This window comes from Mixophyes fleayi, chromosome 12 (assembly GCF_038048845.1).
Source record: "Mixophyes fleayi isolate aMixFle1 chromosome 12, aMixFle1.hap1, whole genome shotgun sequence".
Classification (NCBI taxonomy): Eukaryota; Metazoa; Chordata; class Amphibia; order Anura; family Limnodynastidae; genus Mixophyes; species Mixophyes fleayi.
The window spans coordinates 18,632,361-18,656,509 of NC_134413.1; the positions used below are offsets into that span (position 1 = coordinate 18,632,361).

Sequence of the window (24,149 nt, forward strand, 5' to 3'; positions counted from 1 at the left end):
CTGGAGTGGGGCAGCAATGGGGGAGGGGGATGGTTTTATTGCAGTAAGGTTGCTATGCATACTATCCCTGCTCCTACAGAATTTGTACTGAAACACCATACATATTGTGGCATTATGCCTACTATAAAGGACCATTTTATGGCTGAACGTGTATAAATGACATTTCCCGGCTTTACTTATTTGCATGCCATGTAAAAGACGTACAGGGCACATCGTGTGGACGATTAAAAGCAGTCATTACCTTTTTCTCATACACGTCTTGCCATACAATTCCAGAAAAAAATTTGTGTTGCATGATCTCTTTTGCATCGTCTGGTCCGCCACCTAACCTGTGTGCGTGAAGAGATCCGGGGAATCAGATGCACAAAAAATGCTATAAATTAGCTACATGACTAACGGAAACACATATCTGCAGTTCTGTCAAAATACCACAACTTTCTGAAAAAAAATAAATAATTGTACTTAAACTTGTATCTTAAGTTTAGAGGACCTTTATAATGTGCATGTATAGGGGTGTGTTACGGGCACCACTAGGAGTCAGCTTGACCTTTTCTTGATACTATACCTACCCTCTATCTCACCTCAAAGGTTAATGAATTCACACCATAACGTCATGAAGGCTGGGAGCACCTGCATTGGAGACGTTTTATAGCATAGGGGAACTGCAATCACACCATGCCAGTCTATTATTACTCTTATTGATTTGACGTTTTGCTGCCTTTATGCATACTAAGCATTGATTCACTAGACCTGCAAGGTTATATGCTGTGCGCGGCGTTAACCGTTTCAAAACTCATCCATTTGCTCCCACTGTTTTCAAATATCTCCATCTAGGCTGGTTACCCACTGATGTTACTTTGCAAAATGCAAGTGCAAACAAACCTGTGAAAATGCATATAAGCGTAAATCACTAAGTCGCTGCTAAGCGTTTACATGCAATCTACCCCAGGTTGATATGCGCTGGATGCATGCATTTGTGAATGCTTTCGGAACACAAGCAGCAGGGAGTTTTCCTGCATTCATCTTAATGAGGTCTCTACATATAGAAACTGCATTGGAATGAAAGGAGCCATTGAGATGAATAAATAAGTTATTGTATCAAAATATTTTTATTTATTTTTTCCAAAAAACAAAACCTTGTTCACTAATGTATCAAACAATAATTCTACCTTATTCGTATCCCAATGTAATCTGCGGGAAACAAAAAACAAAAACAAAACAAACAAACAACTCACAAAAGGACAGCACAAACTGCTCCACTTGAGTCACACCGCAAAACAACTGAACTAAGCCCCAGCCAATCACAAGCAAGCAGTTTCCCACACTAGCCGCGATGTGATTGGCTGGCAGTATGAATTGTTCTGGGGAAACCCTGCTTTGATTACACATCAATAAGCATTTTCTGAATCTCTATTGATGCAGGGAAACAAATTAACAACGCTCAGGAGCTCCATTTACGTCAGTGCCCATTCATTTAAATGGTCTATTCATTTTAATGGAGTTTCTACATTTAGTGCACATTTGAAATAAATTTTCGATTGTAATAAATGGGAAAAAGGACAGCACAATGCTGGTTAGGCTGCTCGCATTAACCTCAAGTGGGCATGTGCAGAAATGTACCGAAATGGAACTAGGTAGCGTTAAAAAACAAAAAACAAAACCCTGCGTCATAACGCAAATGCACGTACAACCAAATATAAAAGGTATGGACACATAGAACCGAGTGGTTAAAAACGTAAGTCAGATGCAGCGTTTAAACGCCAGTGGGTAGCCAGCCTTAGCAGAAGGTCAGAGGAGAACAATTTTTTAACTAAAAGTTGGGTCTTCAATCATATTAACCCAGCCACCGTCTCTCCTTAATTCTCCATTCAAGTCTAGCTGCCATGTGAACCTCTGCACCGTACAGATGGTATTGATGCTCCCCCCATCCTTACTTCATCGAGATTGGCTGTGCCCAGCACTTGTGCAGGAAGTACAAGCTGCCAATCAACATGCAGGAATGGGGCACCATCTGTACCATGCTCAATGCCAGGCCTGGCATTGTAGAAAGGATAGCTGTTGTATCGGCTGCTGTATCTTTAGCAGGGCATTTATTTAACAATGAATTTCAGTTAGAAAACGGTTTTCTCTTTTTCTTATCTAAAATATATCCACCTCTATTTCTATCTATATTTTGGATGGAGCATCTATTTTCAGGTTAGATTACACAGCTAGGTGAAATGCTGTATTAAATAAATAGAATATATTATAATAAAAAGGGTGTGGGTATTTATTTTTGTTCCATAAAAGTAAAATTACACAAAAATGATCCAGACACCCAAAAGGCACCTAGAAAGAAGAATCGGATCTTCAAAAGAACTGTCCTTCAGTTTCTTACCTTTGTTTTGGGTCTTTCTTTAGCAAACCTGAGAGCAGAGATTTTGCCTCAGGTAATAAGGTGCGAGGGAATCGAATTTCCTCCATAAGGATAAGTTCAAAGAGTTTCTCGTGGTCCTGGTTGTAAAAAGGGAGCCGGCCACACATCATCTCATACATGACTACACCCAGACCCCACCAGTCCACTGCCCGGCCGTAGTCATTATCTTCTAGTACCTAGGAAAGAGGGCACATGGCGTTAATATGGTGTACCATGTACTGATAGTACCAAGAAGAATAACTAGATGCTAGATTAACAACCAATCAGATTCTAGCCATCATTTATCTAGTGCATTCTACAAAATGACAGCTAGAATCTGATTGGTTGCTATAGGCAACATCTCCGCTTTTTCAAACCCGCAGTTTAGTAAATCTAGCTCTAAGTGTACAGGACAACAATCATTGTCCGCCAGGGGTACAACACGTCAAAACAACCGTAGGTCACCAGGGACCCAACATGACCGGACCACTGCAGGCAACCCGTTCTATAATACAACAAGCAGTGGTCAGCAGGTATTCAATAAAATAGAACTCCTAATAGCCAGAGATAAAATCATTTTATGTCTACAGTATGTGATGTTCCTATACCTGCTCCTCGAGTACAAGACCGTGGAGATGAAAGAGAAAGACAAGGTTCAGACAACTGAGAGATTTGCTTCATCCCACTGACTGGTTCCAGCCCCTCCTTCATAGCTGTAAATGTGTTTCATTTTCCTTTAACCCATATATGTGACTTCTGTGTAGAAAAGTGAAGTGTTTTTATGTAGATGGGCAAAGATTGTTTTATCAAAGTTATCGTGGCAAAAAAAAACCTCCAGCTCTTTATACCCCTCTCTGTCCATCCCCTTGGCAGTGTTTTCCTTGTTCATTTGAGAACTTTATATAATGCATATGGCTCTCGATATCTGCCCACATGTTCGTAGTGTACTGCCAGTCTCTACTGATAAGCCCTTAAAAAGCATTATGGCCCATTAATTCTATTACAAGATTGTTAATGGCTTCTAAATTCACATTACTGTACTAAATGCTGCTAATGATCACCAGTTCTGTTTCAGATTGTGCTTCCCAGTCACCAATATATCTCTTCAATGGATCCCTTGATAGAGTTAAACAGGAGCGAAATAAAAAAAAAAAAAAAAAAAAAAAAGAAAAATCTGGCTAAATTAGGGGAAAGTGATAAAAGGAAAAGGAAGAAATAAGTATTATTTTATGAGCTGAATTTAATTTTTGCCGTTTTTGTTTAGAGGGCAAATTGTATTAAATTAAACTGTTGGTGAAGGGGGGGGGGGGGGGAGGTGTAGAGAAGTGATCTAAAGTCCCGCTGTAAAGATGCAAAAGCTGGCAGGTATTAGATTACTCCAGTAAGGTCTATTTACAGCAGCTATCGCCGTATGATTCACAGCGAACGACAGCTGGCTCTGCAGCTGCCCCTTATATGTACAAGGCTAGCACAGCTGCCGGTCTGCCAGGAGCCAGCCTCATCCTTTACCAGAAAGCTCAGGAGTTCATGCTCTTCGGGAAACATTATTTCACCACGTTGGTTTACACTTCTGGTTTCTCCTTACTGATACAAAGTAACCTTTTCTTGTAAAAGGACGCCAGCGGAATCTTGCTGCATCCCAGCAGCCAGCTAACACCAGGGCAGGCAGCCAACAGCAGCATAGCTGGACATAAAGCAGCGATACAGAAAGCACACTTCCTCGCCTTTCATATAGGGTCGCTTGTGAAAACACTGTATAGTGATCCCTCCATGAAGAATTACTCAAGGTGTGTTCTGGGTTTTGTTAGGCAGTGAGCCATACAAGTTTAATCATTGTGGTGTATAATGACCTTAAAGAACCACAAAAACGAAAATAAAAGTTCTATAAAAAGAGCTAATAAACATTCTACAAGTATATATTATGCAAATGCTCCTACACATGGACAGAACCTGAGATGTTTGGCTTTTACTGAGCAGCACAACAATTGTAAATCGGATGCCAAAGTTCTATCTCACTCATTTCACTCCAGCTGTCGTTCGGCAGCACTCTGCAAAAAATAGCCCCACACAGGGGTCCGGTGTGATCACTGAACAACTGGGCCACGCACGCAATCATTCAGTGGGCAGGCCCGGTGAAAGGATCCTATGTTATCTGCATGTGTCTAGGTTAGCGTTCCTGTCCAATGTTAATCTATCCCACTAGTTGTGGAACCACATATGTCCATTTATATCCCATTTGGTCAAAACCGAAAAAGACAGACTCAGCACAAGTATAAATAGTGTAAGATACTTGAAACTTGCTGTGCATAGAATAAAATCTTCCCCTGTGATCATAAAACCTGCCAAGCGTTCCACTGGCAGGTGTGTATGGTGTGTGTGTGTGTGTGTGTGTGTGTGTGTATGGTGTGTGAGTGTGTGTGTGTGTATGGTGTGTGTGTGTGTGTGTGTGTGTGTTTTCGACCGTGCGCCACTGCGTTGACTGCCCCGATCGAAAAAAAATAAAGGTATATTTACTGTATTGTGTTTTTTTTTTTTGTTTTTTTTTTAATATCATAAACGTTACAGAATAATCAGCTACATCACAATGCTTCTCCTATTTAGATGAACTGACCCATATTGTATGTAGGACTTGCTTCTTACAACAACTGTGCACACAATACTCCAAGGTCCTGAGAAGTGACTTTTTTGTCCATTGCTACAATGCCAATAAAACGGTAATTTAAAAAAAGTCAGAATATCACGCCCCTTGGTGCTTTCCCAGGGAGAAAGAAGGGTGATATGCTGGAGGGCCCGTGTTTTACGTTCTGCCTTAGAAGAGGCAGAACAAAGAGGGTCTCAATTTCTGTTCATGTGCCTTGGTCAACTAAATTAACAACAGTATAGCAGCCTTCCCATACCGCCCAGCTGTTCCTGACCCTTTTCTGATTCGCTTACTTAGAGACATAACTTCACTGCTTCCAAAAGGTGTTTGTGTGCCCCCAAACCTCAGCATATACTGATCACTCTTTATATTGTTACAGTAAATGCTTTGTGGAACGTAGTTGGGCATTAAAAAAGTGTGTCACCCTACACCCCAAGATCTGTATATCGGACAGCCAGGCCACAAGCTAACGTCTGCTGCCTTTCAGGTCACTTACAACACTTATGTTCTATAGTCTATCTTCTTCTTGTTGTGGGGGAAGAGGGTCATGTATGACAACTGAAGCCCAGGAAAAAAAACAAAAAAAACAAACAAATCAAGTTTGACCGGTCATTTATAGCAGTTTAGACTGCGATTGTATGTACCCAATTGGTTTATATAAAAGTTTCAATGCCTATTCCTGCGCAACAGGTTTCATAAGTGTCCAAAGCTGTGTTCTACAAACTAGATAGCAGTTGAAAAACCTTTGCGGAACATCCAATGGGGTTTCTGGAATTATTGATACAGAGTTGACTGTGATAACTCACCTACTGTCCATTATGTATATTAATCTAGAAACCTGAGACGTTAAACCGGAGCCGCCTTAACACATGGGCATGCTGGGCAGTTGCCTGGGGGCCCCACGATCATAGGGGCCTCATAGGCTTGCCAACTTTTCAGTATATTATTCCGGGAGATTTATTCAGAACCGTCAAACCCTTTATATTAAAATGTTTAGGTGGACCAAATCACCTCGGTATTAGCCGTTATGTATTTGCAACAGCAAGATCGCATGTACACATACCTCGAAAGAAAACAACGTACACGTACTAATTATACATAAGCAAGACAAAAACAACACGCGTGGTTTTTTTGAAGCCGTAAAGCTATAATAAATGTCTTCTGAAATTTTAACATGTCAGCTTCCTCCCCCTGCTAGTAGTAAGACTATATTTATTGGTACCTCCAACAAAATCAAAGTTTAATTTTATTGAGAATTTACATTTTTATTCCTGTGAGTGGTTGTGTAGCTAGGGCCCAGCGCACTATAATGTTAAGACAGCCCTGCACTAAATTTAAGCCTTCAATGCGGAACAGTTAATGTGCTGGGGCCGTCCTGGAGTAGAGTGTTGACCGGAGCAGGAGACAAAGGCCTTTCTTGAGGGCTACTTGCAAATCCATTTCGTTTATGGAACCCAACTTTGCAGAGGTAAGAGCGAGGTGGGGGGAGGGGCGTAATTTTTTTTATTTTTTTTTACAAAATTGATGACTGAAGTAGTTAGGATTAGCTGGCTGAGCACACAGAATGTTTTAATTGAATAGCCAAAGTGCCACATGTTGCATAAACGGTCATTAAATAGATGCAAGACAATTAGAGTGTTGAAGTCTCTCTTACAAACCATACACAAGAAAATGCCATGTATATGTGCACCACTACAAATTGCATCAAAATACAGACCATGCCTTGTTAAACATATGTAAAGCAATAAGCAACACATCATTCTAATGTGTCAAGGCTGCAAAAACCTTTAGCATTGGAAACAAATGGCACAAGCAGTGCAGAACAGCATTATAATATAATACAATTGATGTGGAACTAGTATAACCTACAAGTCATATGATTTGATAACTGTGCTAAACCAGAATGGGATTTTAGAGGCTCTAGGACAGCAATCTTTATTATGTATCTAAGTATTAAAGTGCCACAGAAATATAAGTGTATTTAAAGCCCTCAATTAACCCCACTATATATATTGAGACAAAGCAGCATTCATCTAGCAGACATAGAATAAATCTGTGAGGTCCATCTTGTTACAATACTTCTCTATTAACAGCAGACAGTTTAATGCACCAAAGTCATATGCTAAACACGGCCGGCCATCAATCCACAAGGAACAGCTCCCGACAGCTGTACCAGGGAATTTACAAGAGACAGCACCAGCAGCTGTACCCACCATAATCACGGATATATCAAAGAGGACAGATCGCCAGCACTGCTGCTCATGCAACAGATTCCAAACAGAACAAACAAACATCCAGACAGCAACTGCATAAACAGGAGTGCAAGATTCTCAGTGCAAAAGCAGGGAACAAACAAACAAAACATAGATTCAACCAGCAAGAAAATAACATCACAATCGTACCTGGTCTCATCTTGCAGCAATAAATAGGCCACAATAGCCACTTCTGTATGGAAAAAGTTGTTTTTTAAATTTATTTTTGTTGCCAATAAAATGTTACAAATTTACTGAAAGTAGAATATTGGTATTAAAGGAGATTTCACCACTTTGTTTAATGTACACTCCCCACATTATAACTCTAGGATTCACAGAGTGTAAACCCTCAATGTTGCAGAGTAAAGCGGCTATGTTCAAGTTTTTCATCCTAAGGCAACAGGAATATGAATAAGGTTTTCAGATCAATGCATAATGAACTGATTGACATCATTAGAAATGAGTGGATAGCTCTCATTTCCAAAAGATAAATAAATATTATAACAATGGATAGTACATCTGCCAATGTATGTAGAGATTTATTCCATTTGCTAGGAATATTCACCTAAAATACCGAGCCAAATACTGGTCGGCTCTAGTAGCTCTTTGGTTATGGGGATGCCATAGAATTACGTCACATCTCTAGGACCAACCCCAATACCTTATCACATAGCTGCCAACTTTCTACTGGTAGGGGGGGGGTAGTGGGAGGATGGAAGGGGCGGGCACTGAAAATTGTGCAATTTTGGCCCCGACCCCGCAACAAAGTAGACATTCTGACGTGGTGGCCAAAATGACAATTCACCACAAATCGTTCCATTAAGGCTCCCTACGGGCAGGTTGCAAGAGAATTGCCTGCTCTCCCAAGAGTTTGAGAGACTTCCAAAATTCAGGTAGTTCTCCCAGACATTCCGGGAGCGCGGGCAAGTATACCTTAATCAGCATTCGGGAGCCCCACTTTATAGACAGAACATGGATTTTTTTGTTTTAATTTCACAAGGTAAAGAAGCCTTGTGGAAATTGTAGTGTGACCTTATGATACAATAATACTCGAAAAAGGGAAATTTTTATTTGAATATTTTGTATGTTTAAAAAAAAAAAAAAAAAAAGTACAAGTTATTAAACACAAAACAGACAGACAAAAACAAACATATAGACGTACTTCAGGAGCGAGGTATTCTGGGGTACCACAGAACGTCTTCATAGTCGCCCCGTCCTTTATTCCTTCTTTGCAGAGGCCAAAATCTGTTATTTTTATATGTCCATCTTTATCCAGCATAAGATTTTCCAACTAAAATTAAAATAATAAATAAAAAGAATTGTAACTGTGCTCTATTTAATGTTGAGCTGAAAATTGCCTGGTTCATTTGAAGTTTGAACACACAAATTACTACACACAGATGTTTCGCTCTCCCACCCTGTACCTCACATCTGTCCGGTTTGTTACCTCAGACGACCGGACCCCTCAGTGCAGGTGTTTCCAATGCACAACAAAAAAAAAACACTAATTCACTTCAAAGAGCTTCCAATCAGAGAGAGAGAAAAGAAGCAGCGTTTATTTATAGTACCAGACAGGTAAATGGAGCTTCCACCAAGTCTTTCATTCCAGACACACTTACTTCACACTGTTTTGTCAACATACAGGCAGCACGAGGACAGAAACATTGGCTTAATATTCTGCAGAGGATGCCAAATAAACATTGAATAGAGGTCAGACCAAAACACAGGGATTTACTGTAACAAGGTCTCCTGATTCCATTACTACCCAATGCAATCGTTGCATCTTGTTTAAGTGCAGTGTGGTGGTATATGAAAGTGTAATCAGGCAGGGTTACCTGGAACCGCTGAGCTGAGCGCTATTCCAGCCAATGAGACCCTGCATTCCAATATGGTGGCTCAGTGGTTAGCACTTCTACCTCATTGCTTTGGGGTTAAGAGTTCGATTCCCAATCTTGGCTTTATATGTGAGGAGTTTGTATGTTCTCCCCGTGTTTGCGTGGGTTTCCTCCGGGTGCTCTGGTTCCCTCCCACACTCCAAAAACATACTAGTAGGTTAATTGTCTGCTATCAAATTGATCCTAGTCTCTCTCTGTATGTTAGGGAATTTAGACTAAGCTCCAATGGGGCAGGGACTGATGTGAGCGAGTTCTCTGTATAGCGCTGCGGAATTAGTGGCGCTATATAAATAGGTGATGATGAAGATTCCTCTACAAAACAGTAGTCAACGTGAAACGCTTTAATTTTGGTTATACTGTCAGCGACAATGGCAAAACTACCATAGGAACAGTGGGGGCAGAAAGATGAGGGGGGGGGGGGAGGTGTTTTTCTATCTACAATATAGAGGAGAAAAGCTTCTGAAGCGTCTCCAAATACCACATCACAATGGTCAGCAAAAAGTGGCAGTAAAAAAAAAAATGCTTCTGTGACACCATACTATTAGAAGCATTACCCAGCACCCTAGACAAACTTCTACTGGTATGCTGGAAGACACAACCACTCAGCCCAAACTCCAATTGGCTGTATCCATGCCCAATTTGGCTATTAACAGGTGTCCCAAATCCAAGTGATTTGGCGATACGGCCAGCTGGTGGCTGTCTAAAAGCAAAAAAACACCAGCACACAACTTCTCACCGCCATAAAGACAATACAATTACCATACAACATAAATACGTTGCATTAGGTTATAATTTTGCCCCCATACCCCCAATGAGTTTCACAATTTCCTACATGTTGCTCCTTCACCCCTCTAGATTGAAGCAATTTGAATTTAACACTACTCCACTGATTAAAGAGGTACAGCTGCCAAAAGCGAAGCTCACTTAAACACATTGAAACATAATTTTATGAAATACTGACAGATTCATTTTATTCCTGTTGTAAATTTACTAGTGAAGGTTATATAATAAAGGCAATACTTGTCTACCCCCTCCTTTACTCGCTCTAGGATATAACACAACTATTGTTTATTGGAGAGATAGATAACAATTCAGACTATTTTTATTTTTAACCGTCTTCCAATAGTGTATCGGCTTGTATTTAAATCATTCTCAGTTCAATGATGTTTGAGTGTCCCCCACTTGTGAATTGCACAGGGATGGGTGTTCTTCATTCATTCAGCAGGATTCCATTTGTTTCAAAGATAGATTTTCATATGTATTCAAATGCAGTACGCAACATTTAGGAGGATTTTCTCACAGTGTACGGAACACTGTGTGCATTGGAAACCATCAGTAACACAGGAGAATGGTTTAAAGGTGTTTATTTTATGCGGTTTAAGATTTATTTTTTTATTTTGCTGGAGAGGTCAAGTTTACATTATACTTTATAGGATACGTGGATAACAATATCTTTCAAACTTATGCAAAAAATACACCCATTAAATTTAGATTAAATGCGATTTGTATTTAGACTAAGCAACTCATTTTAATTACATCTATACCTAGACTTACAGGAGAAACTTTTGTCAGCTTGTTTTCTTTCTTTGTTTAGTTGTTCAATTTGCATTGCAACTTAACACTTGCATGTGCCATCCTGAAATACGCTCTGAAAACACAGAAACACACAAAAGCAAGTGCCGCACACGCTCTGAGGACACACACATATGCAGGCACACACAAGCTGGTGCCCCACACACTCCCGACGTATACGCACACACACGCAAGCATGCATACTCTAGTCACACAGTGTTGCCCTGGGCGCACACACATGCATGTGTTACACGTAACCCAGGCACGCACGCACAGTCATCAAAAGACTGGAACATGTTTGATCTGTGAATTTTAAACATATGCTACAGTGTGTCAGAACGGTGGGTCACACACTAAGGCTCTTCCATCATAAGAGGGGGCATTGTTCACTTAACCAAGTTCCTATTTCACTATAAAATTAGTCCAAATCCTTGTGTACCCAATATAAGAGGAAAAAATAGAAGAAAAAAAAGTGCAAAACCAGCTATTAAATGAAGGAAATACCTTTAAATCTCTGTAAACTACATTTTTCTCAGAGTGAAGATAATCTAACGCAGAGACAATCTCGGCGCCATAAAACCGGGCTCGGTCTTCCGAAAATATACGTTCTCTTGATAGATGGAAAAATAACTGGAAGTAAAATAGATTTCATTGGCAATGAATGAGTTAATGAACTGAGTTAACCTTGCTATTAAGAGACTTGTTTGTCCCTAAAGGCAAGGGCAATATTGAACTTTGACAGTCCATACACTGAGAGAAATATATTTCAAGCACAGGCAAAAAAGTACACATATTGGGCCTAATTGATTAAGGAAAGTAAAGCAAAAAAAAAAAAAGTAACTTTGCACCTTGACAAAACCATGTTGCATTAGAGGGGGAGCTAAATTTAAAATGTAGGGACAGATTTTTTAGCTGGGATAGGGCATGTACTAGATCAATTTTAAATTTCATTATAAAAATAAAGCTATCAAGTATTTGTGCACTACATGAAAATACAGACAGTATTTATCTTATGTGCAAAATAATAAACTAATTTGCAACCCTTGCATTGTAACATGGTTTTGTTCGGGAGAAAAAAAAAACAAAAAACAACTTTTTTTTGCCTTCCTTTCCTTAATGACTCAGGCCCGATAACTTTAGAGTAAATGCAGTAATTTGTTTCTAGAATGAGTAACTGATGTTAAATGCATTTATATCTGTGCTGATTAAACCGTTCAAACTTTTTCAGTTTGTTTTCTTTGCATTTGTCTAGTTCTTCAGTTTGTGAAAATGCCAACGTTTCACTCATTCAATCAATTTTTTTTGTCTAAAGCTAAACGTTAAGAGATACAAGCATACTACTATATTTTGCAGGACTTGGGAGCGGCAAGGTGGCACTTCTGCATGACAACGCCGGGGTCATGAGTTCTATTCCCAACCAATCTGTGTGGAGTTTGTATGTTATCCCCATGTGTGCGTGGGTTTCCTCCGGGAACTCCGCATTCCCCCCACACTCCAAAATCATACTGATAAGGTTCAATTTTGTCAGCAGGCAATTAACCTGTGAGTGTCTGTTTCTGTGTTTGGTAATTTAGACTGTAAGATCCAGTGGGGCAGGGACTGATATGAATGACAATTATTCTCTATACAGCGCTGCAGAATTAGTGGCGCTATATAAATAAATGGTTACAATGACGAAATGTTCTTTCGGATAGAGTGTTAAAAAGACCATTAGCAGAGTGAACCATAACAAATGGTGTGTTTCACCTCCTTTTCCTTTCCTCATAGATTGTAAGCTTGCGAGCAGGGCCCTCTCACCTTTCTCTTTGTCTCTATTACCCACTATTGTTTTATTACTGTATTTGATTCCAATTGTAAAGCGCTACGGAATGTGCTGGCGCTATATAACTAAACGTTTATGATCTTAGAACACTTTCAAACAGTGCAGATTTTTGAAGGACGGTGTAGATTCCTGATCTCGTTCAAAATGGGAGTGGCATAGCAAAATTCGTTTGACCAAGTCTGTTCAGAGTTTGTTTAGATATGTCGGCAGGTAGGTTATTTCAAAAGTATCATCTCTTTGCTATATTTAAATTAAAATGACTAACATTGGTTGTAACATTAAACTGCTCTATCAGCAGCTTACACTATATACTACAGCTAACGGGATAGGCTTAAAGCATTAGAGTGGTCATGAACATTTTCTCTTCTTCACTGTTCTGAGAGGGGATAGATAGAGATAGATAGATAGATAGCAGTTCCTGGCAAATGTAGAACTAATCTGTTCTGGGGCCTGATTCATTAAGGATCTTAACTTAAGAAACTTCTTATTTCAGTCTCCTGAACAAAACCATGTTACAATGCAAGGGGTGCAAATTAGTATTTATGTTTTGCACATAAGTTAAATACTGACTGTTTTTTCATGTAGCACACAAATAGCCACTTTAAATTTCAGTGTACAAATAAGCGATCAAGTATTTGTGTGCTACATGAAAAAACAGTCAGTATTTAACTTATGTGCAAAACAGAATACTAATTTGCACCCCTTGCATTGTAACATGGTTTTGTTCAGGAGACTGAAATAAGAAGTTTCTTAAGTTAAGATCCTTAATGAATCAGGCCCCTAGTTTGTAAACAATATTAGCTACCACCAGCATGGAGTTTAATATACATTTTCTAGGTTTAGTTGTGAAGTTAGCTTTTAAGATTATACTAAAGATTTCAGTATTTACCTCTCCACCATTTGCATATTCCATAACAAAACATAAGCGATCATGGGTCTGAAAGGAATATTTTAATGCCTAAAAGAAAGAAAAAAGAACAGGTTTCAGCAACATGAAACAAGATGTATAAGTTGGATGTTTACTGTGTGTATGAGACTAAAAGATACAAAGCCTTACAGAGTACAGAAAATATAAAATACCAGGAATACTTGGGACCTGGAGTTTTTACCCGCTTCCTTTCTCACACCCCTCCTACCATTTACCTCCTTATTAGACTGTTATTTAGATCTTCTCATAGTAACTGGCATCATCACAAAGTGTATTTTCCTACAAAGTGTAGGACACAAATTGCCAAACAGCAGCATTAATTTCCTTTTAGTAAATAAACTACAAATAAAACTGTTACTGTAGTAACACTGACAGAAAGTGCTTACATTCTATTAAAAGTTTGCTTTGTATCCAAGTACAAGGTATTGGCAGTTACTTTACACACAAAGACTACCTACAGATTATTTCCTTGCAGTCAAGAAGTAATCTGTGCATAGGTTAAAAATATTTCCCCGCAGTCAACTTTGCCTAAAATATTTGCAAAAACTAATAATATTATATTTATTTTTAGGTCTAGAGGTCTTTAAAATGCAAGCTGATATATGAAGAGTCATCTTTAAACACACTTAAACGTAAAACATTTATAATCATTTTATTAAGGCTTATTTATATGGAACCACAAAAACCAGCATTGTCTTACAGTGGGGAAGTAGAGTATATTACACATGCGTAGAAGACAAACAGCAGACAAAAATAAAGGAGGAGGAGAGGGACAAGAGGGGCTTGTGTTAGAGGGGAGATAAATTGGGATAATGTGGGCAGATGTAGGCTGAACAGTGAAAGTGGAGTTGGGTGGGAGACTGGTAGGCTTTGTTGACAAGGCGGGCCTTTTAAAAGGAGCATTTAAAACTTTGGAAGCTAGTGGAGAGTCTGATTGGGTGTGGAGGTGCATTCCAGAGATGGGGAGCAGCACGGGAGAAGTCTTGTAGGCGTCAGTGGGATTTTGTTATTAGTGGGGACTTGAGGCAGCGCTTATTGGCCAAGCAAAGAAAGAGGGACTGTGGAGTGAGATGAGGTCGGAGATGTAGAGGGGGAGGAGGAGTGACTGAATGCTTATAGGTGAGAAAGGGCCGTATTCTGACAAAGTTCTTGAAGGTGGAATCGGAGAGGAGAGGAGAGGGACAAATGTGGGCAGATTTGGAGTCTCTTGGGAGAAGGAAGATGTTGCACTTTAGGCAGTGGTGGGAAATCCATGAGAAGGAGGCAGACAGACAGCTGGAAACATGAGAGAGAAGGGGAGAGGTCAGGAGAATTGAGGTAGATTTGGGTGTCAGTGTGTAGGAGGTGCTGGAGACTGAAAGAGTTTATGACTTCACCAAGAACTGTACAGAGTGAGCAGAGCCAAGGGCTGAAAACGGAGCCTTGTGGGACCCAATGGAGAGAATAAGGAAGGAAAAGCCGCAGGTAAAAAAACAGAGACGGAGCAGGTGGAGAGAACGTACATGAACCAGTAGAGAACAGTGTTATATGCACCATTATTTATCTTGAAAGTTAAAAAGGAGCTAGATGGGGTGGGGGTCTATTAGACTTGTCCAGATTGGTTTAGTGGAATACTGCAGTAGAAGGAACAATGTTTTGAAGTTAATAAAACGGTTTATTATAAACCTCAAACATGTACAGTACTTCATTTGTAGGACAACAATTATCCAAGATTCACTCTCAAAGTTTCAGTGGTTTATACGTTTATGGATAGCCCTCGAACCCCTTTCTCTTTAAGCGTCAATTACTGCAACAGTTTAGCTGAGGAAAAAGCTTTGTGGTGTCATATTTGTATAAAACATGAGTAAGCACTTACCGTTAGGAAAGGATGCCTAGAATTCTGTAAGACACGGTTTTCAGTCAGTGTGTGCGCTACTTCATCCTGTAGTTAAGAATATAATAAAAAATAAAGTTACACATAATAAAATTGCACAAAAATTGCAGAAAGTAAGCTGAACTATAATTGTGTTGCCTGTAGCAAAAGAGCGAATTACAAATTGTATAAAACGACATTATTTGATAACTTAACGCATGGATTTTCAACTATAACCAGACTTGACCATATAAAGCACAATACCACTTAAAAGGCCCAGAAACACCTACAAATTGACTCTCTTTTAGAAAGTCTAGTGCACTCATCAGCAGATCCGAGCACAACAGAGCCAAGTGTTGGCCCCCCCACGTGGTAGGTTACCCAATGGTGGCCCATTAAAGATGTCATTATCTACTAACTTTCCTTTAATAAGCTGTGGTGGATTAGAGTCAAAAGAAAAAGGGGAAATTATTACAGCAATAGGTATCCCTCGTAATGTAGTCCTGATCAAGCCCTGAAGTACAAAAGGGGCTAATCCTTATAACGCAGCGGCCAAAAACAGTGTTGGTAATATTAAGTTATGAACCGATGACAATCACAACTTTACAATTATAACTGATGACAATTACTAAGCAATTCTAATATAGTATTGCCGTGTTACATTTCTGGAATACAACAATAAAATTCAGTATACACATTAGAAGACCGTATTGCTATAGGACAAATATTCATACAAATCATAGAAGTGAATTTACAGAAGTGACCGGTTCACTTTTAATGCACACTAGGTGTTAAAGTTTTGCAAGGCCCACGGCCTTGGAGGTGTAGCCAACAAGACATAGAGAAGAATAATTAGCACATCTGGTCTGAGAAGGGGGAGGAAGTCTAGAAACTTCAAGAATATGTGAAATAGTTCATCCGCAGCACATCCAATAGACTATTGTATGCTTATGACGTAGGATTCACATATGTTCAGAATGCTATAGAAACTTGTAACTTTGAGATATTAAACAAGAGAATATTACTTGCATACAGAACCTTGGTCTGTGCCTATTCTCTCCAGCTGTTACTAAAGCGCTTCCAGATATACTTGACACCACTAGGCAAACTCTGAACAGATTTTAGATCTGACACTTGGAGGTTGACACTGAGATTCGCTGTCTAGCAGACTACAAGACAGACAACGGAGGTTTCCCTGGACATTGAACCCCAACAAATCCGCAGTGAGTAGAGATTTCTACTCGTTGGTCTTCCTATTCTGGGTCACCTCATGTCTGTCTGAGGGACCCGACATGCGAATTTGTGAGTCTCAAGTATCATCTGATTAATATAATACAATACTAACCCAATCTGTTTACTGTAATTGTATTGTTAATTAGATTTTTGAAAGATGAGTGGATTTTGAGTGCATGTGTTTGTGCCTATTGTATGATATATAAAGGATAAAAAGTCACTTAAGACGTTGATCAAAGACCACATTTCGTGACCGCAACAGAGGCTTGTCCTTCGAACTGTGATCACTGGGTTACGTCTTAAGACTTCCTAGCTCATACAAGGCTGAATTAAGTGACGGCTAATAAAACACAGTAGAAGTGTTGAGAAAGTCGCCCATTGTGTCTGATCAGGGTCCTTCACGGTTTCTCGTTGACACTCGTGAAACGGGCGCCAGAGGTCAAAGGGTTGTCTTTGTTTGAACAACAACTTGTTGACAATTAGTTCCCCCGATACTAACAAAGCAGATGGACATAGAATCTCTATTTTATGTAATAGTAATGGTTTTGGTTATTTTGGGTATAATATACATCTTTTGGAAAACATGTAATGGAATAGAGGGAATTAGAGAGTTACTGTTTTGAACATTGGGTGAAAACTTTAGATACTATCCCCAGAAAAACATATCAAAGGAGGGAGATTCTGTAATCTGCCCAAAGTTTAGAAAAATTCCAAAGAACTTCATCCCAGATACTGTCAAAGAAGCTATTTTGCACGGACACCCACTATAAGGAGTACACAGAACGGGACATCCATTACAAGGACAACCCATAGAAACTAGATAAGAGTCCCTATTTGGACTCAACAGAATACTATCAATATGGGAAATATAGATAGTAACAGGTAAATGACAGCATCTCCCCGATAGACAAAGAATTTAGGAAATGGGAGAGTAGAAGGTCTGCCGGAATTTTTCAAGAAAGTGGGGATAGCCAAAGAAGAATTGATATGTGTGGATGGAGGAACAAGGGCGTTGCAATGTGACAAGAACAATGGGGTATTGAGATCATACCCCATGAGATAGTTTGAGGTGGCACAGGAAAAGTTAAGAGAATTGGAAATATATGTGGATATGCTAAATGCATCAGAAGCTGAATGATGAATCAACTGTTCAAAAACTGATCCAAATGATATATGTGAGATGTAGAGAATTTGTGTAAAAGACTTTATTGTAAAAGAAATCTTGAAGGACTCTTTATTATGCTGATTGGTATTTAGTTCAACAGCAGTAGACTGGAAGATATTAGTTAATTTTTCTTCCTCTATAAGTGAGTTTTTGTCTCCGTCTTAGAGCGCGTGAAGGAGATCTGTGATAAGTTGGAAAAAAAAAATTACGCAGTTTTTTCTGTCTCAGCGCTCTGTAAGGGAGAGGTGTGATTTGGTTTAAATCACATTGTTTGTTTGTCTGTCTTGTCTGTATTACGAGAGTCATGTTTTAAGGTCGAAAAAGTTGTACATTTGTAAATGTAATGCTTGCATTGCTTAATTGTAAGCTTTTGAAGAAAAAAAAGTTTTAAAATCTTTGGTCCGTCGCTGCCTGAATTTGTGGACTGACAAAACCGTAAATAATGTACAGATAGTGTCAGGAGAAAACACTGACTTCCAGCTGGCTGGAGTCCAACAGGCACAACTCGAGGTGACTAACGAGAGTACTCTGATTTATGAGAGGAGCAATGTTGGTTTCAAAAATGGCTGAATGCCTGGAACCTTTTGAGAGCTGTGTGATGAAATGATTGAAAAACAGAAAGACACATCAGAGTCATTCAAGGGAACTGTACTAGGTAATGATGAGAAAGGAGTGGCTTTGAATACTCGCCCAGGTCGTGTCACTTTGATATTCCCTGTTTGTGAGATTAGGGACTGCCCCTTTGAGGTATTTATATTTTCATAGCATGGAACGCATTGTCACAGTTAAGCTACACAGAGAAACACATAAACAAGTTTCTTATTAGCAGCTGTTCACTGCACAAAAATGTTCACTGGTTACCTGATAATGGAGTACTGATACCGACAAGCATGTTACATACAGCAACACACACTGATTGGGAAATGTGAATTAATGACAGTTACTGTAATCCTTAATAAATAAATATTAATCTCTATGCAAAAGTTTTTTTTCTCTCCACAGAAGGTCTCCAGCTACAGAGAAAGACCCTTTAGGTAATCCAGATTGAATTTATCCAACTCCCAATGAATAGTAGTTTGCAATATGTTTTGGTGGTCCACAGCCACAACAAACGTAAGCAGACATAAATGAAGAATTTAAATAATGTAGACCTAGCTGTGTAATGACTACTGTGTTTTGGAAAGAGATAGACTTTATTGACTATTAGCATAGTAAATGCATGCACTAGGTGTTTTTTTTGTATGTCTTAGAAGGTATATTTTTGAAGAGAGAAGTAGAAATGGTCTAACATAGTTGAATATGAAATGGTGTTTTGGTTTTATTTTTTTTTTAACCAAATTTTATATTAGATGATTTGAAAGAAAGTAAAAGAATGTAATGTTAAATTATGGTAGATAGAACTAGTATAAGGGTTAGAAATAAAAACTTTTTGAGTCAATCAGTGTTATAAACACATTCACTGCCCTTAGTTACTGTACTGTAATCATCATATATTGTAAATACTTCTTTGTATCTTGGGTATAGTAATGTATTGTTGGGAATTCAATGTCTGTACATAAATGAAAGAGACTTAAGACTTTATGAGCTAATTTCTGTGCTCCTGCATTAGCACTTCTGGACGATTGCAAGCCGTTCACACTCTCCTCCGAGTTGAACCAAAATGTTTAACCAATTTTAAGTTGAAGTAACTTCAGCGCCAGCATTGGCTTTGCCAGATTAGGACAAGCCTTTCACATTATTTTATCATGACAACAGCGCACATGCACAAGGGGTACGGACACAGATACATGGTCACAAACAGAGGCCACTTACATACTACTTTGTACAATTAGACCCAATCATACGAGCGGCACCCACCTATGTAAAAGCAGTAGATGCAGCTGCTCTAGTGCTTGAAAAAGAGTATAGATATTGTACTAAGACACCCAGTTACCTTATTGGTACCATATGCAGTAACAGAAATTCTCAACCAAGTACAGTCAAAACATTTGTCACCAGCCAGACTTACTAAATATGAAGTAGCACTACTAACTCCCAGTAATGTTACACTTAAATGGTGCACAATGTTGAATCAACATACATTATTTTGCATGTTTAAAAAAAAAGGGAGGACATATCAGGGTTCCCCTAGGGATCTGGGGGAATCCCAGTTTGAACAAGAAGAAAAAATACACACACAAAATTATTCTGAACATTTTCCGAACATGATTGTGTACAACTAATGAGATGAGAATCTCTAGTTTTGTCTGACATTAAAGATACACCATTACCAGATGCAGACATCACCCTTTTTGTAGATGGTTGACGCTATTACATGGATGGTGTTACTCATACAGGATGTGCTATAGCCACATATACAAAAATAGTAATTCTCTACAGAGTCACATGCAGGGCCGGATTAAGGGAATGGAGGCCCCTAGGCTAAGGAAGCCTCCATTCCCCCGTTAGGGCCTCCCCCCCCGTGATCTGAGCTGCCCCCAAGGCACTTACCTCCTTCCCCGGCGCGCTGTATGCTCTTTACTGAGGAGATCTCGTGAGAGCGAGACTCACGAGATCTCCTCAGTAAGGAGACTACAGCGCGTCGGGGAAGGACGGCACTGAAAGTGCTCAGCAGCACTGATCGGGCCGGGGGCGCCTCCGCCCCATCAATAATGCTGCTGAGCACTTTCAAGGGCCCCCTGGATGCCCAAGGCCCCTGGGCTGTAGCCCAGTTAGCCCTATGGTTAATCCGGCCCTGGTCACATGTCAGCACAAGAAGCTGAACATATCAGGGCACTGTTCATCGCATTCCAGCTGCCCTCCAAACTGTCAGTGATGAAGGTGAAGGCCCACACAAGAGGCACTAGACACGAAGATAAGGGAAGTGGACTGGTAGACCAGGCCGTACGAGAATCCGCCACAGCACCAGTACCCCAAGCGGAGTCTATTTGCATCGTGACCCCTGACCCAAAGTCTGACCGTACCACACACCAAATTATCCAGAAACAAGCAACAGACAATGAGAAAAAGGCTTGGGCAAAACATGGAGCACTGGAAGTGCAAGGAGAGTGATGTAAAGGAATGCGTTTGTGTCTGCCAAAAGCACTTTATCCCAATATAGCACACGGGAAAGTGCATCTGGGGAAAGATGCTATGGTTGTACTCACTAACAGGTTATGGATAGCACTAGGGTTTGCCCAAGCAGCACAGGCATTAGTGGCAGGATGCCTAATCTGTGCACAGAATAAACTGGGCAAGTCTGTCCAAACTCCATTGAAAAGCACACCCCAGACACAGTATCCTTGTCAGAGGATTCAGATAGATTTTATACAACTTCCAAATGCTCAGGCTTTGAGAATGTGCTCGTCTATGTGGACCTTTATAGTCACTGGCTGGAGGCGTGGTCGTGTAGGTAAGCAAATGCGAAAGTAGTAGCCAAGAAAATTTATGAGCGAGGTAATCTGCAGATATGGGGTACCAGAAGTCATTGAAAATCACAAAGGGACACACTTTATAGGGAAAAGGATTGCAGGAACCGTTAAAAGACATGGGAATTATATCTGCGCTTCCCAGCACCTACAAACCCCAAAGTTCAGGATGTGTGGAGCGCCTTAATGGTACTCTGAAATTGAAAATGCAGAAAATAATGGCTGAAACAGGCCTGCCATGGATCTCATGTCTGCCTATGGCCCTGCACTCAGTAAGAAACACTCATAGGAAAGACACAGGTTTAACACCATATGAGATTCTGCTTGGCACAGCAAACAGAACAGGCTGTTATTTTCCACAGCAACTACAGCCTGTATATGGTGATTTGTTGAACTATGTTGCCTTATTACAGAAACAACTAACTGAAATACATGGTCAAGTGTTCTCTTAAATGCTAGACCTTAATTTTGATACAGGTACCCACAGACTGCAAACCAGGGGACTGGGATGTCGTGAGAAAGCACGTCAAGAGAAGTCTTGAACCCAGATACGAGGATCCTTGTCATGTTCTGTTGACGACTCCCATGGCAGTGAAAGTACAGGGAAAAGACATCTGGATTCACACATCACACTGAAAAATCTTCAAAATCAGGGGAGTCTTGTTCTGACAAATAGATATGTACTGTCTTATGGTATTGATATGTCTTGTCAGAATAGCTGTGACTGAAGTAGGAATCAATGCCTCCCTAACCCAGTGTGAAACAGACAATGAAGTGACAAACTGCTTATGCCACTGTGAGAATCGAATCAGAAGGGGAAGGAGTGCTCAACAATTTGCACTCATAGGGGAGTAAACTCTGAAAATGCCTTTGTGCAGATGCATAACCTCATTGCCAAAGTGGCCAGTAATGATTCATGTTGGATACCAGGAATATTGGCATTAGTAGCAAGGGGTTTGGCACTCCTGTTGATTGTATATGTTATAATAAAACTAATGATATGGCTGATTAAGAACTTATTGACACTTGACTGTTGTCTCTCCAAAAAGGGAACCACTGAACCTCTGATGATCACAGAAATTACCGCCGAATCCAGACCAGACGATGAGCGTCATGAATCATTCCCACTAGCAAATCCAAAGAACAATTTGCGACCAGAAAAGACTGAACGAATAACATGCAAAGCTTGCAGAACTACCATAAAGTTATTGACTACATATTAAGAGACTTTCCTAGATAAATGTTCACTGAAACTGCAGCGCCCCGCAACTCAAGTTAGGACAAGGAGGATCACAGGCTTATTACAAGTGGGGGAATGGGTTGACAACTCCCTAAGAGGAACAATCCTACACATGTGGCCTGCAGCAGGATACATGTGTATAAGCACCTGCAGGATAGACAATAAGAATGTGGTTCTGGAGATAGGCAGGATAGATAGGAGGAGATAGGGCAGAAAAGTGAATAAAAGATGGGAAATGTTAAATTTGTTTTTTTTGTTAAGGCCTCATAAAGCCTTTGTTCAGCAATTTTTGTAACTCGCATAGATATTTTAGTAGCTTTAAAGAGGTTATTCATTTTCTGCTGAAATACAGTTTTGCAAAATGTGAGCCCACGGCCTTGAGGTGTCGCTAACAAGACATAGGTAAGAATAATTGGCACATCTGGCCTGAGAAGGGGGAGGAAGCTAGAAACTTCAAGAATACGTGAGATAGTTAATCCACAGCGCATCCTATAGACTATTGTATGCTTATGACGTAGGATTCACATATACTCAGAATGCTATAAAAACTTGTAACTTTGAGATATTAAACAAGAGAATATTCCTTGCATACAGAACCTTGGACTGTGCCTATTCTCTCCAGCTGTCAATGAAGCGCTTCCAGATATACTTGACACCACTAAGCAAACTCTGAACAGATTTTAGATCTGACACTAGTCATCACAAAAGGATTGATTTCATTACTATAGTACTCAAAATAAGGCTCTCAAAAAATTAAATGAGTGGACAAAAGGTGCTTCTGGAAAAAGGCCTTTTCGTGGCAGCCAGCGACTCAATGCCCTACCCACTGGGTATTTACAGAATAACACAGGCTGCTGCAGTAGCAGAATAGTCACATTAAGACCAAATACAGATCTGTCCGCAGGTGAGTGTTACCATGCTCGAAAAAAGGATCTAGGGTCTGACTCACAGGCTAAATAAAGTAACAATAATTATTGAAAAGAATGTAAAATGTCACCTGTAGCTCAGATATTGAAAACCAATTTTACATTTGAAAAGTTAAGAGTTAAATTTAATTAATTATACTTTTCATTTACTTCAAAGAAAAATTATTCTTTTAAATATCATGGTAAAATTCTTTTTCAGGACATAAAAGAAAGTATAGTGTTAAATAGGTAATATCTCAGTGCCGATCTGCTCAACTCACCTTCGCAACAATTACTTCTTTTTTTAAAATTTTCATAGCATAATATCTTCCTGTTGCTTTCTCTTTGACTAAAATGACTTTTCCAAAGGTACCTTTCCCCAAAAGCTTCAGATATTCAAATTCATTCATTGTCTGCGGATATCAAAAAAAACAAACCACACAATTAGGTCCCTTGAGTTGGCATTTTTGTACAAACTCGCCAACGAACACGTCCGCCACCGAGGATTAAACAGTTCAAACACCACAAGAACAAAGTGAAGAAGAAGTATTTTCAAAAGACCCAGAGGCATCTTAGAAGCCAATCTGACTTTGTGGATAAACTTTAAACTAAAAGAAAAAAAAAAAAACTCAAATACTTATATTTTTATATATGAAGCATAAAAGAAAAAAATTGACTGTTTCAGACAATGTGCAAACATAAATAAAAAATATATATCTCTATCTATCTCGGAATATTTAGGAATTTAGGATACTGTCCTTCGTGAATCTGCTACAGGACAAAAAGCTAAAATTGCAATGCACAGCATCGATCTGTTAAGTGTGTTGCTACAGTACTGTATA

General features: G+C 39.6%; 1 protein-coding gene across 3 annotated transcripts in view; it reads right to left on the minus strand.

Annotated features, from left to right (window-relative positions):
* Positions 1 to 24,149, minus strand: part of AKT1 (AKT serine/threonine kinase 1) — an 82,874-nt gene that overhangs the window by 6,237 nt on the left and 52,488 nt on the right. For all 3 annotated transcript variants that reach the window (XM_075192248.1, XM_075192249.1, XM_075192250.1), the window contains 7 exons: positions 23,589 to 23,720; positions 15,361 to 15,426; positions 13,467 to 13,535; positions 11,260 to 11,385; positions 8,451 to 8,579; positions 2,378 to 2,592; positions 242 to 329 (listed from right to left, as the gene is read on the minus strand). In XM_075192248.1, coding sequence (XP_075048349.1) covers positions 242 to 329; positions 2,378 to 2,592; positions 8,451 to 8,579; positions 11,260 to 11,385; positions 13,467 to 13,535; positions 15,361 to 15,426; positions 23,589 to 23,720 — 825 coding nt within the window. The remainder of the gene's footprint in view (positions 1 to 241; positions 330 to 2,377; positions 2,593 to 8,450; positions 8,580 to 11,259; positions 11,386 to 13,466; positions 13,536 to 15,360; positions 15,427 to 23,588; positions 23,721 to 24,149) is intronic.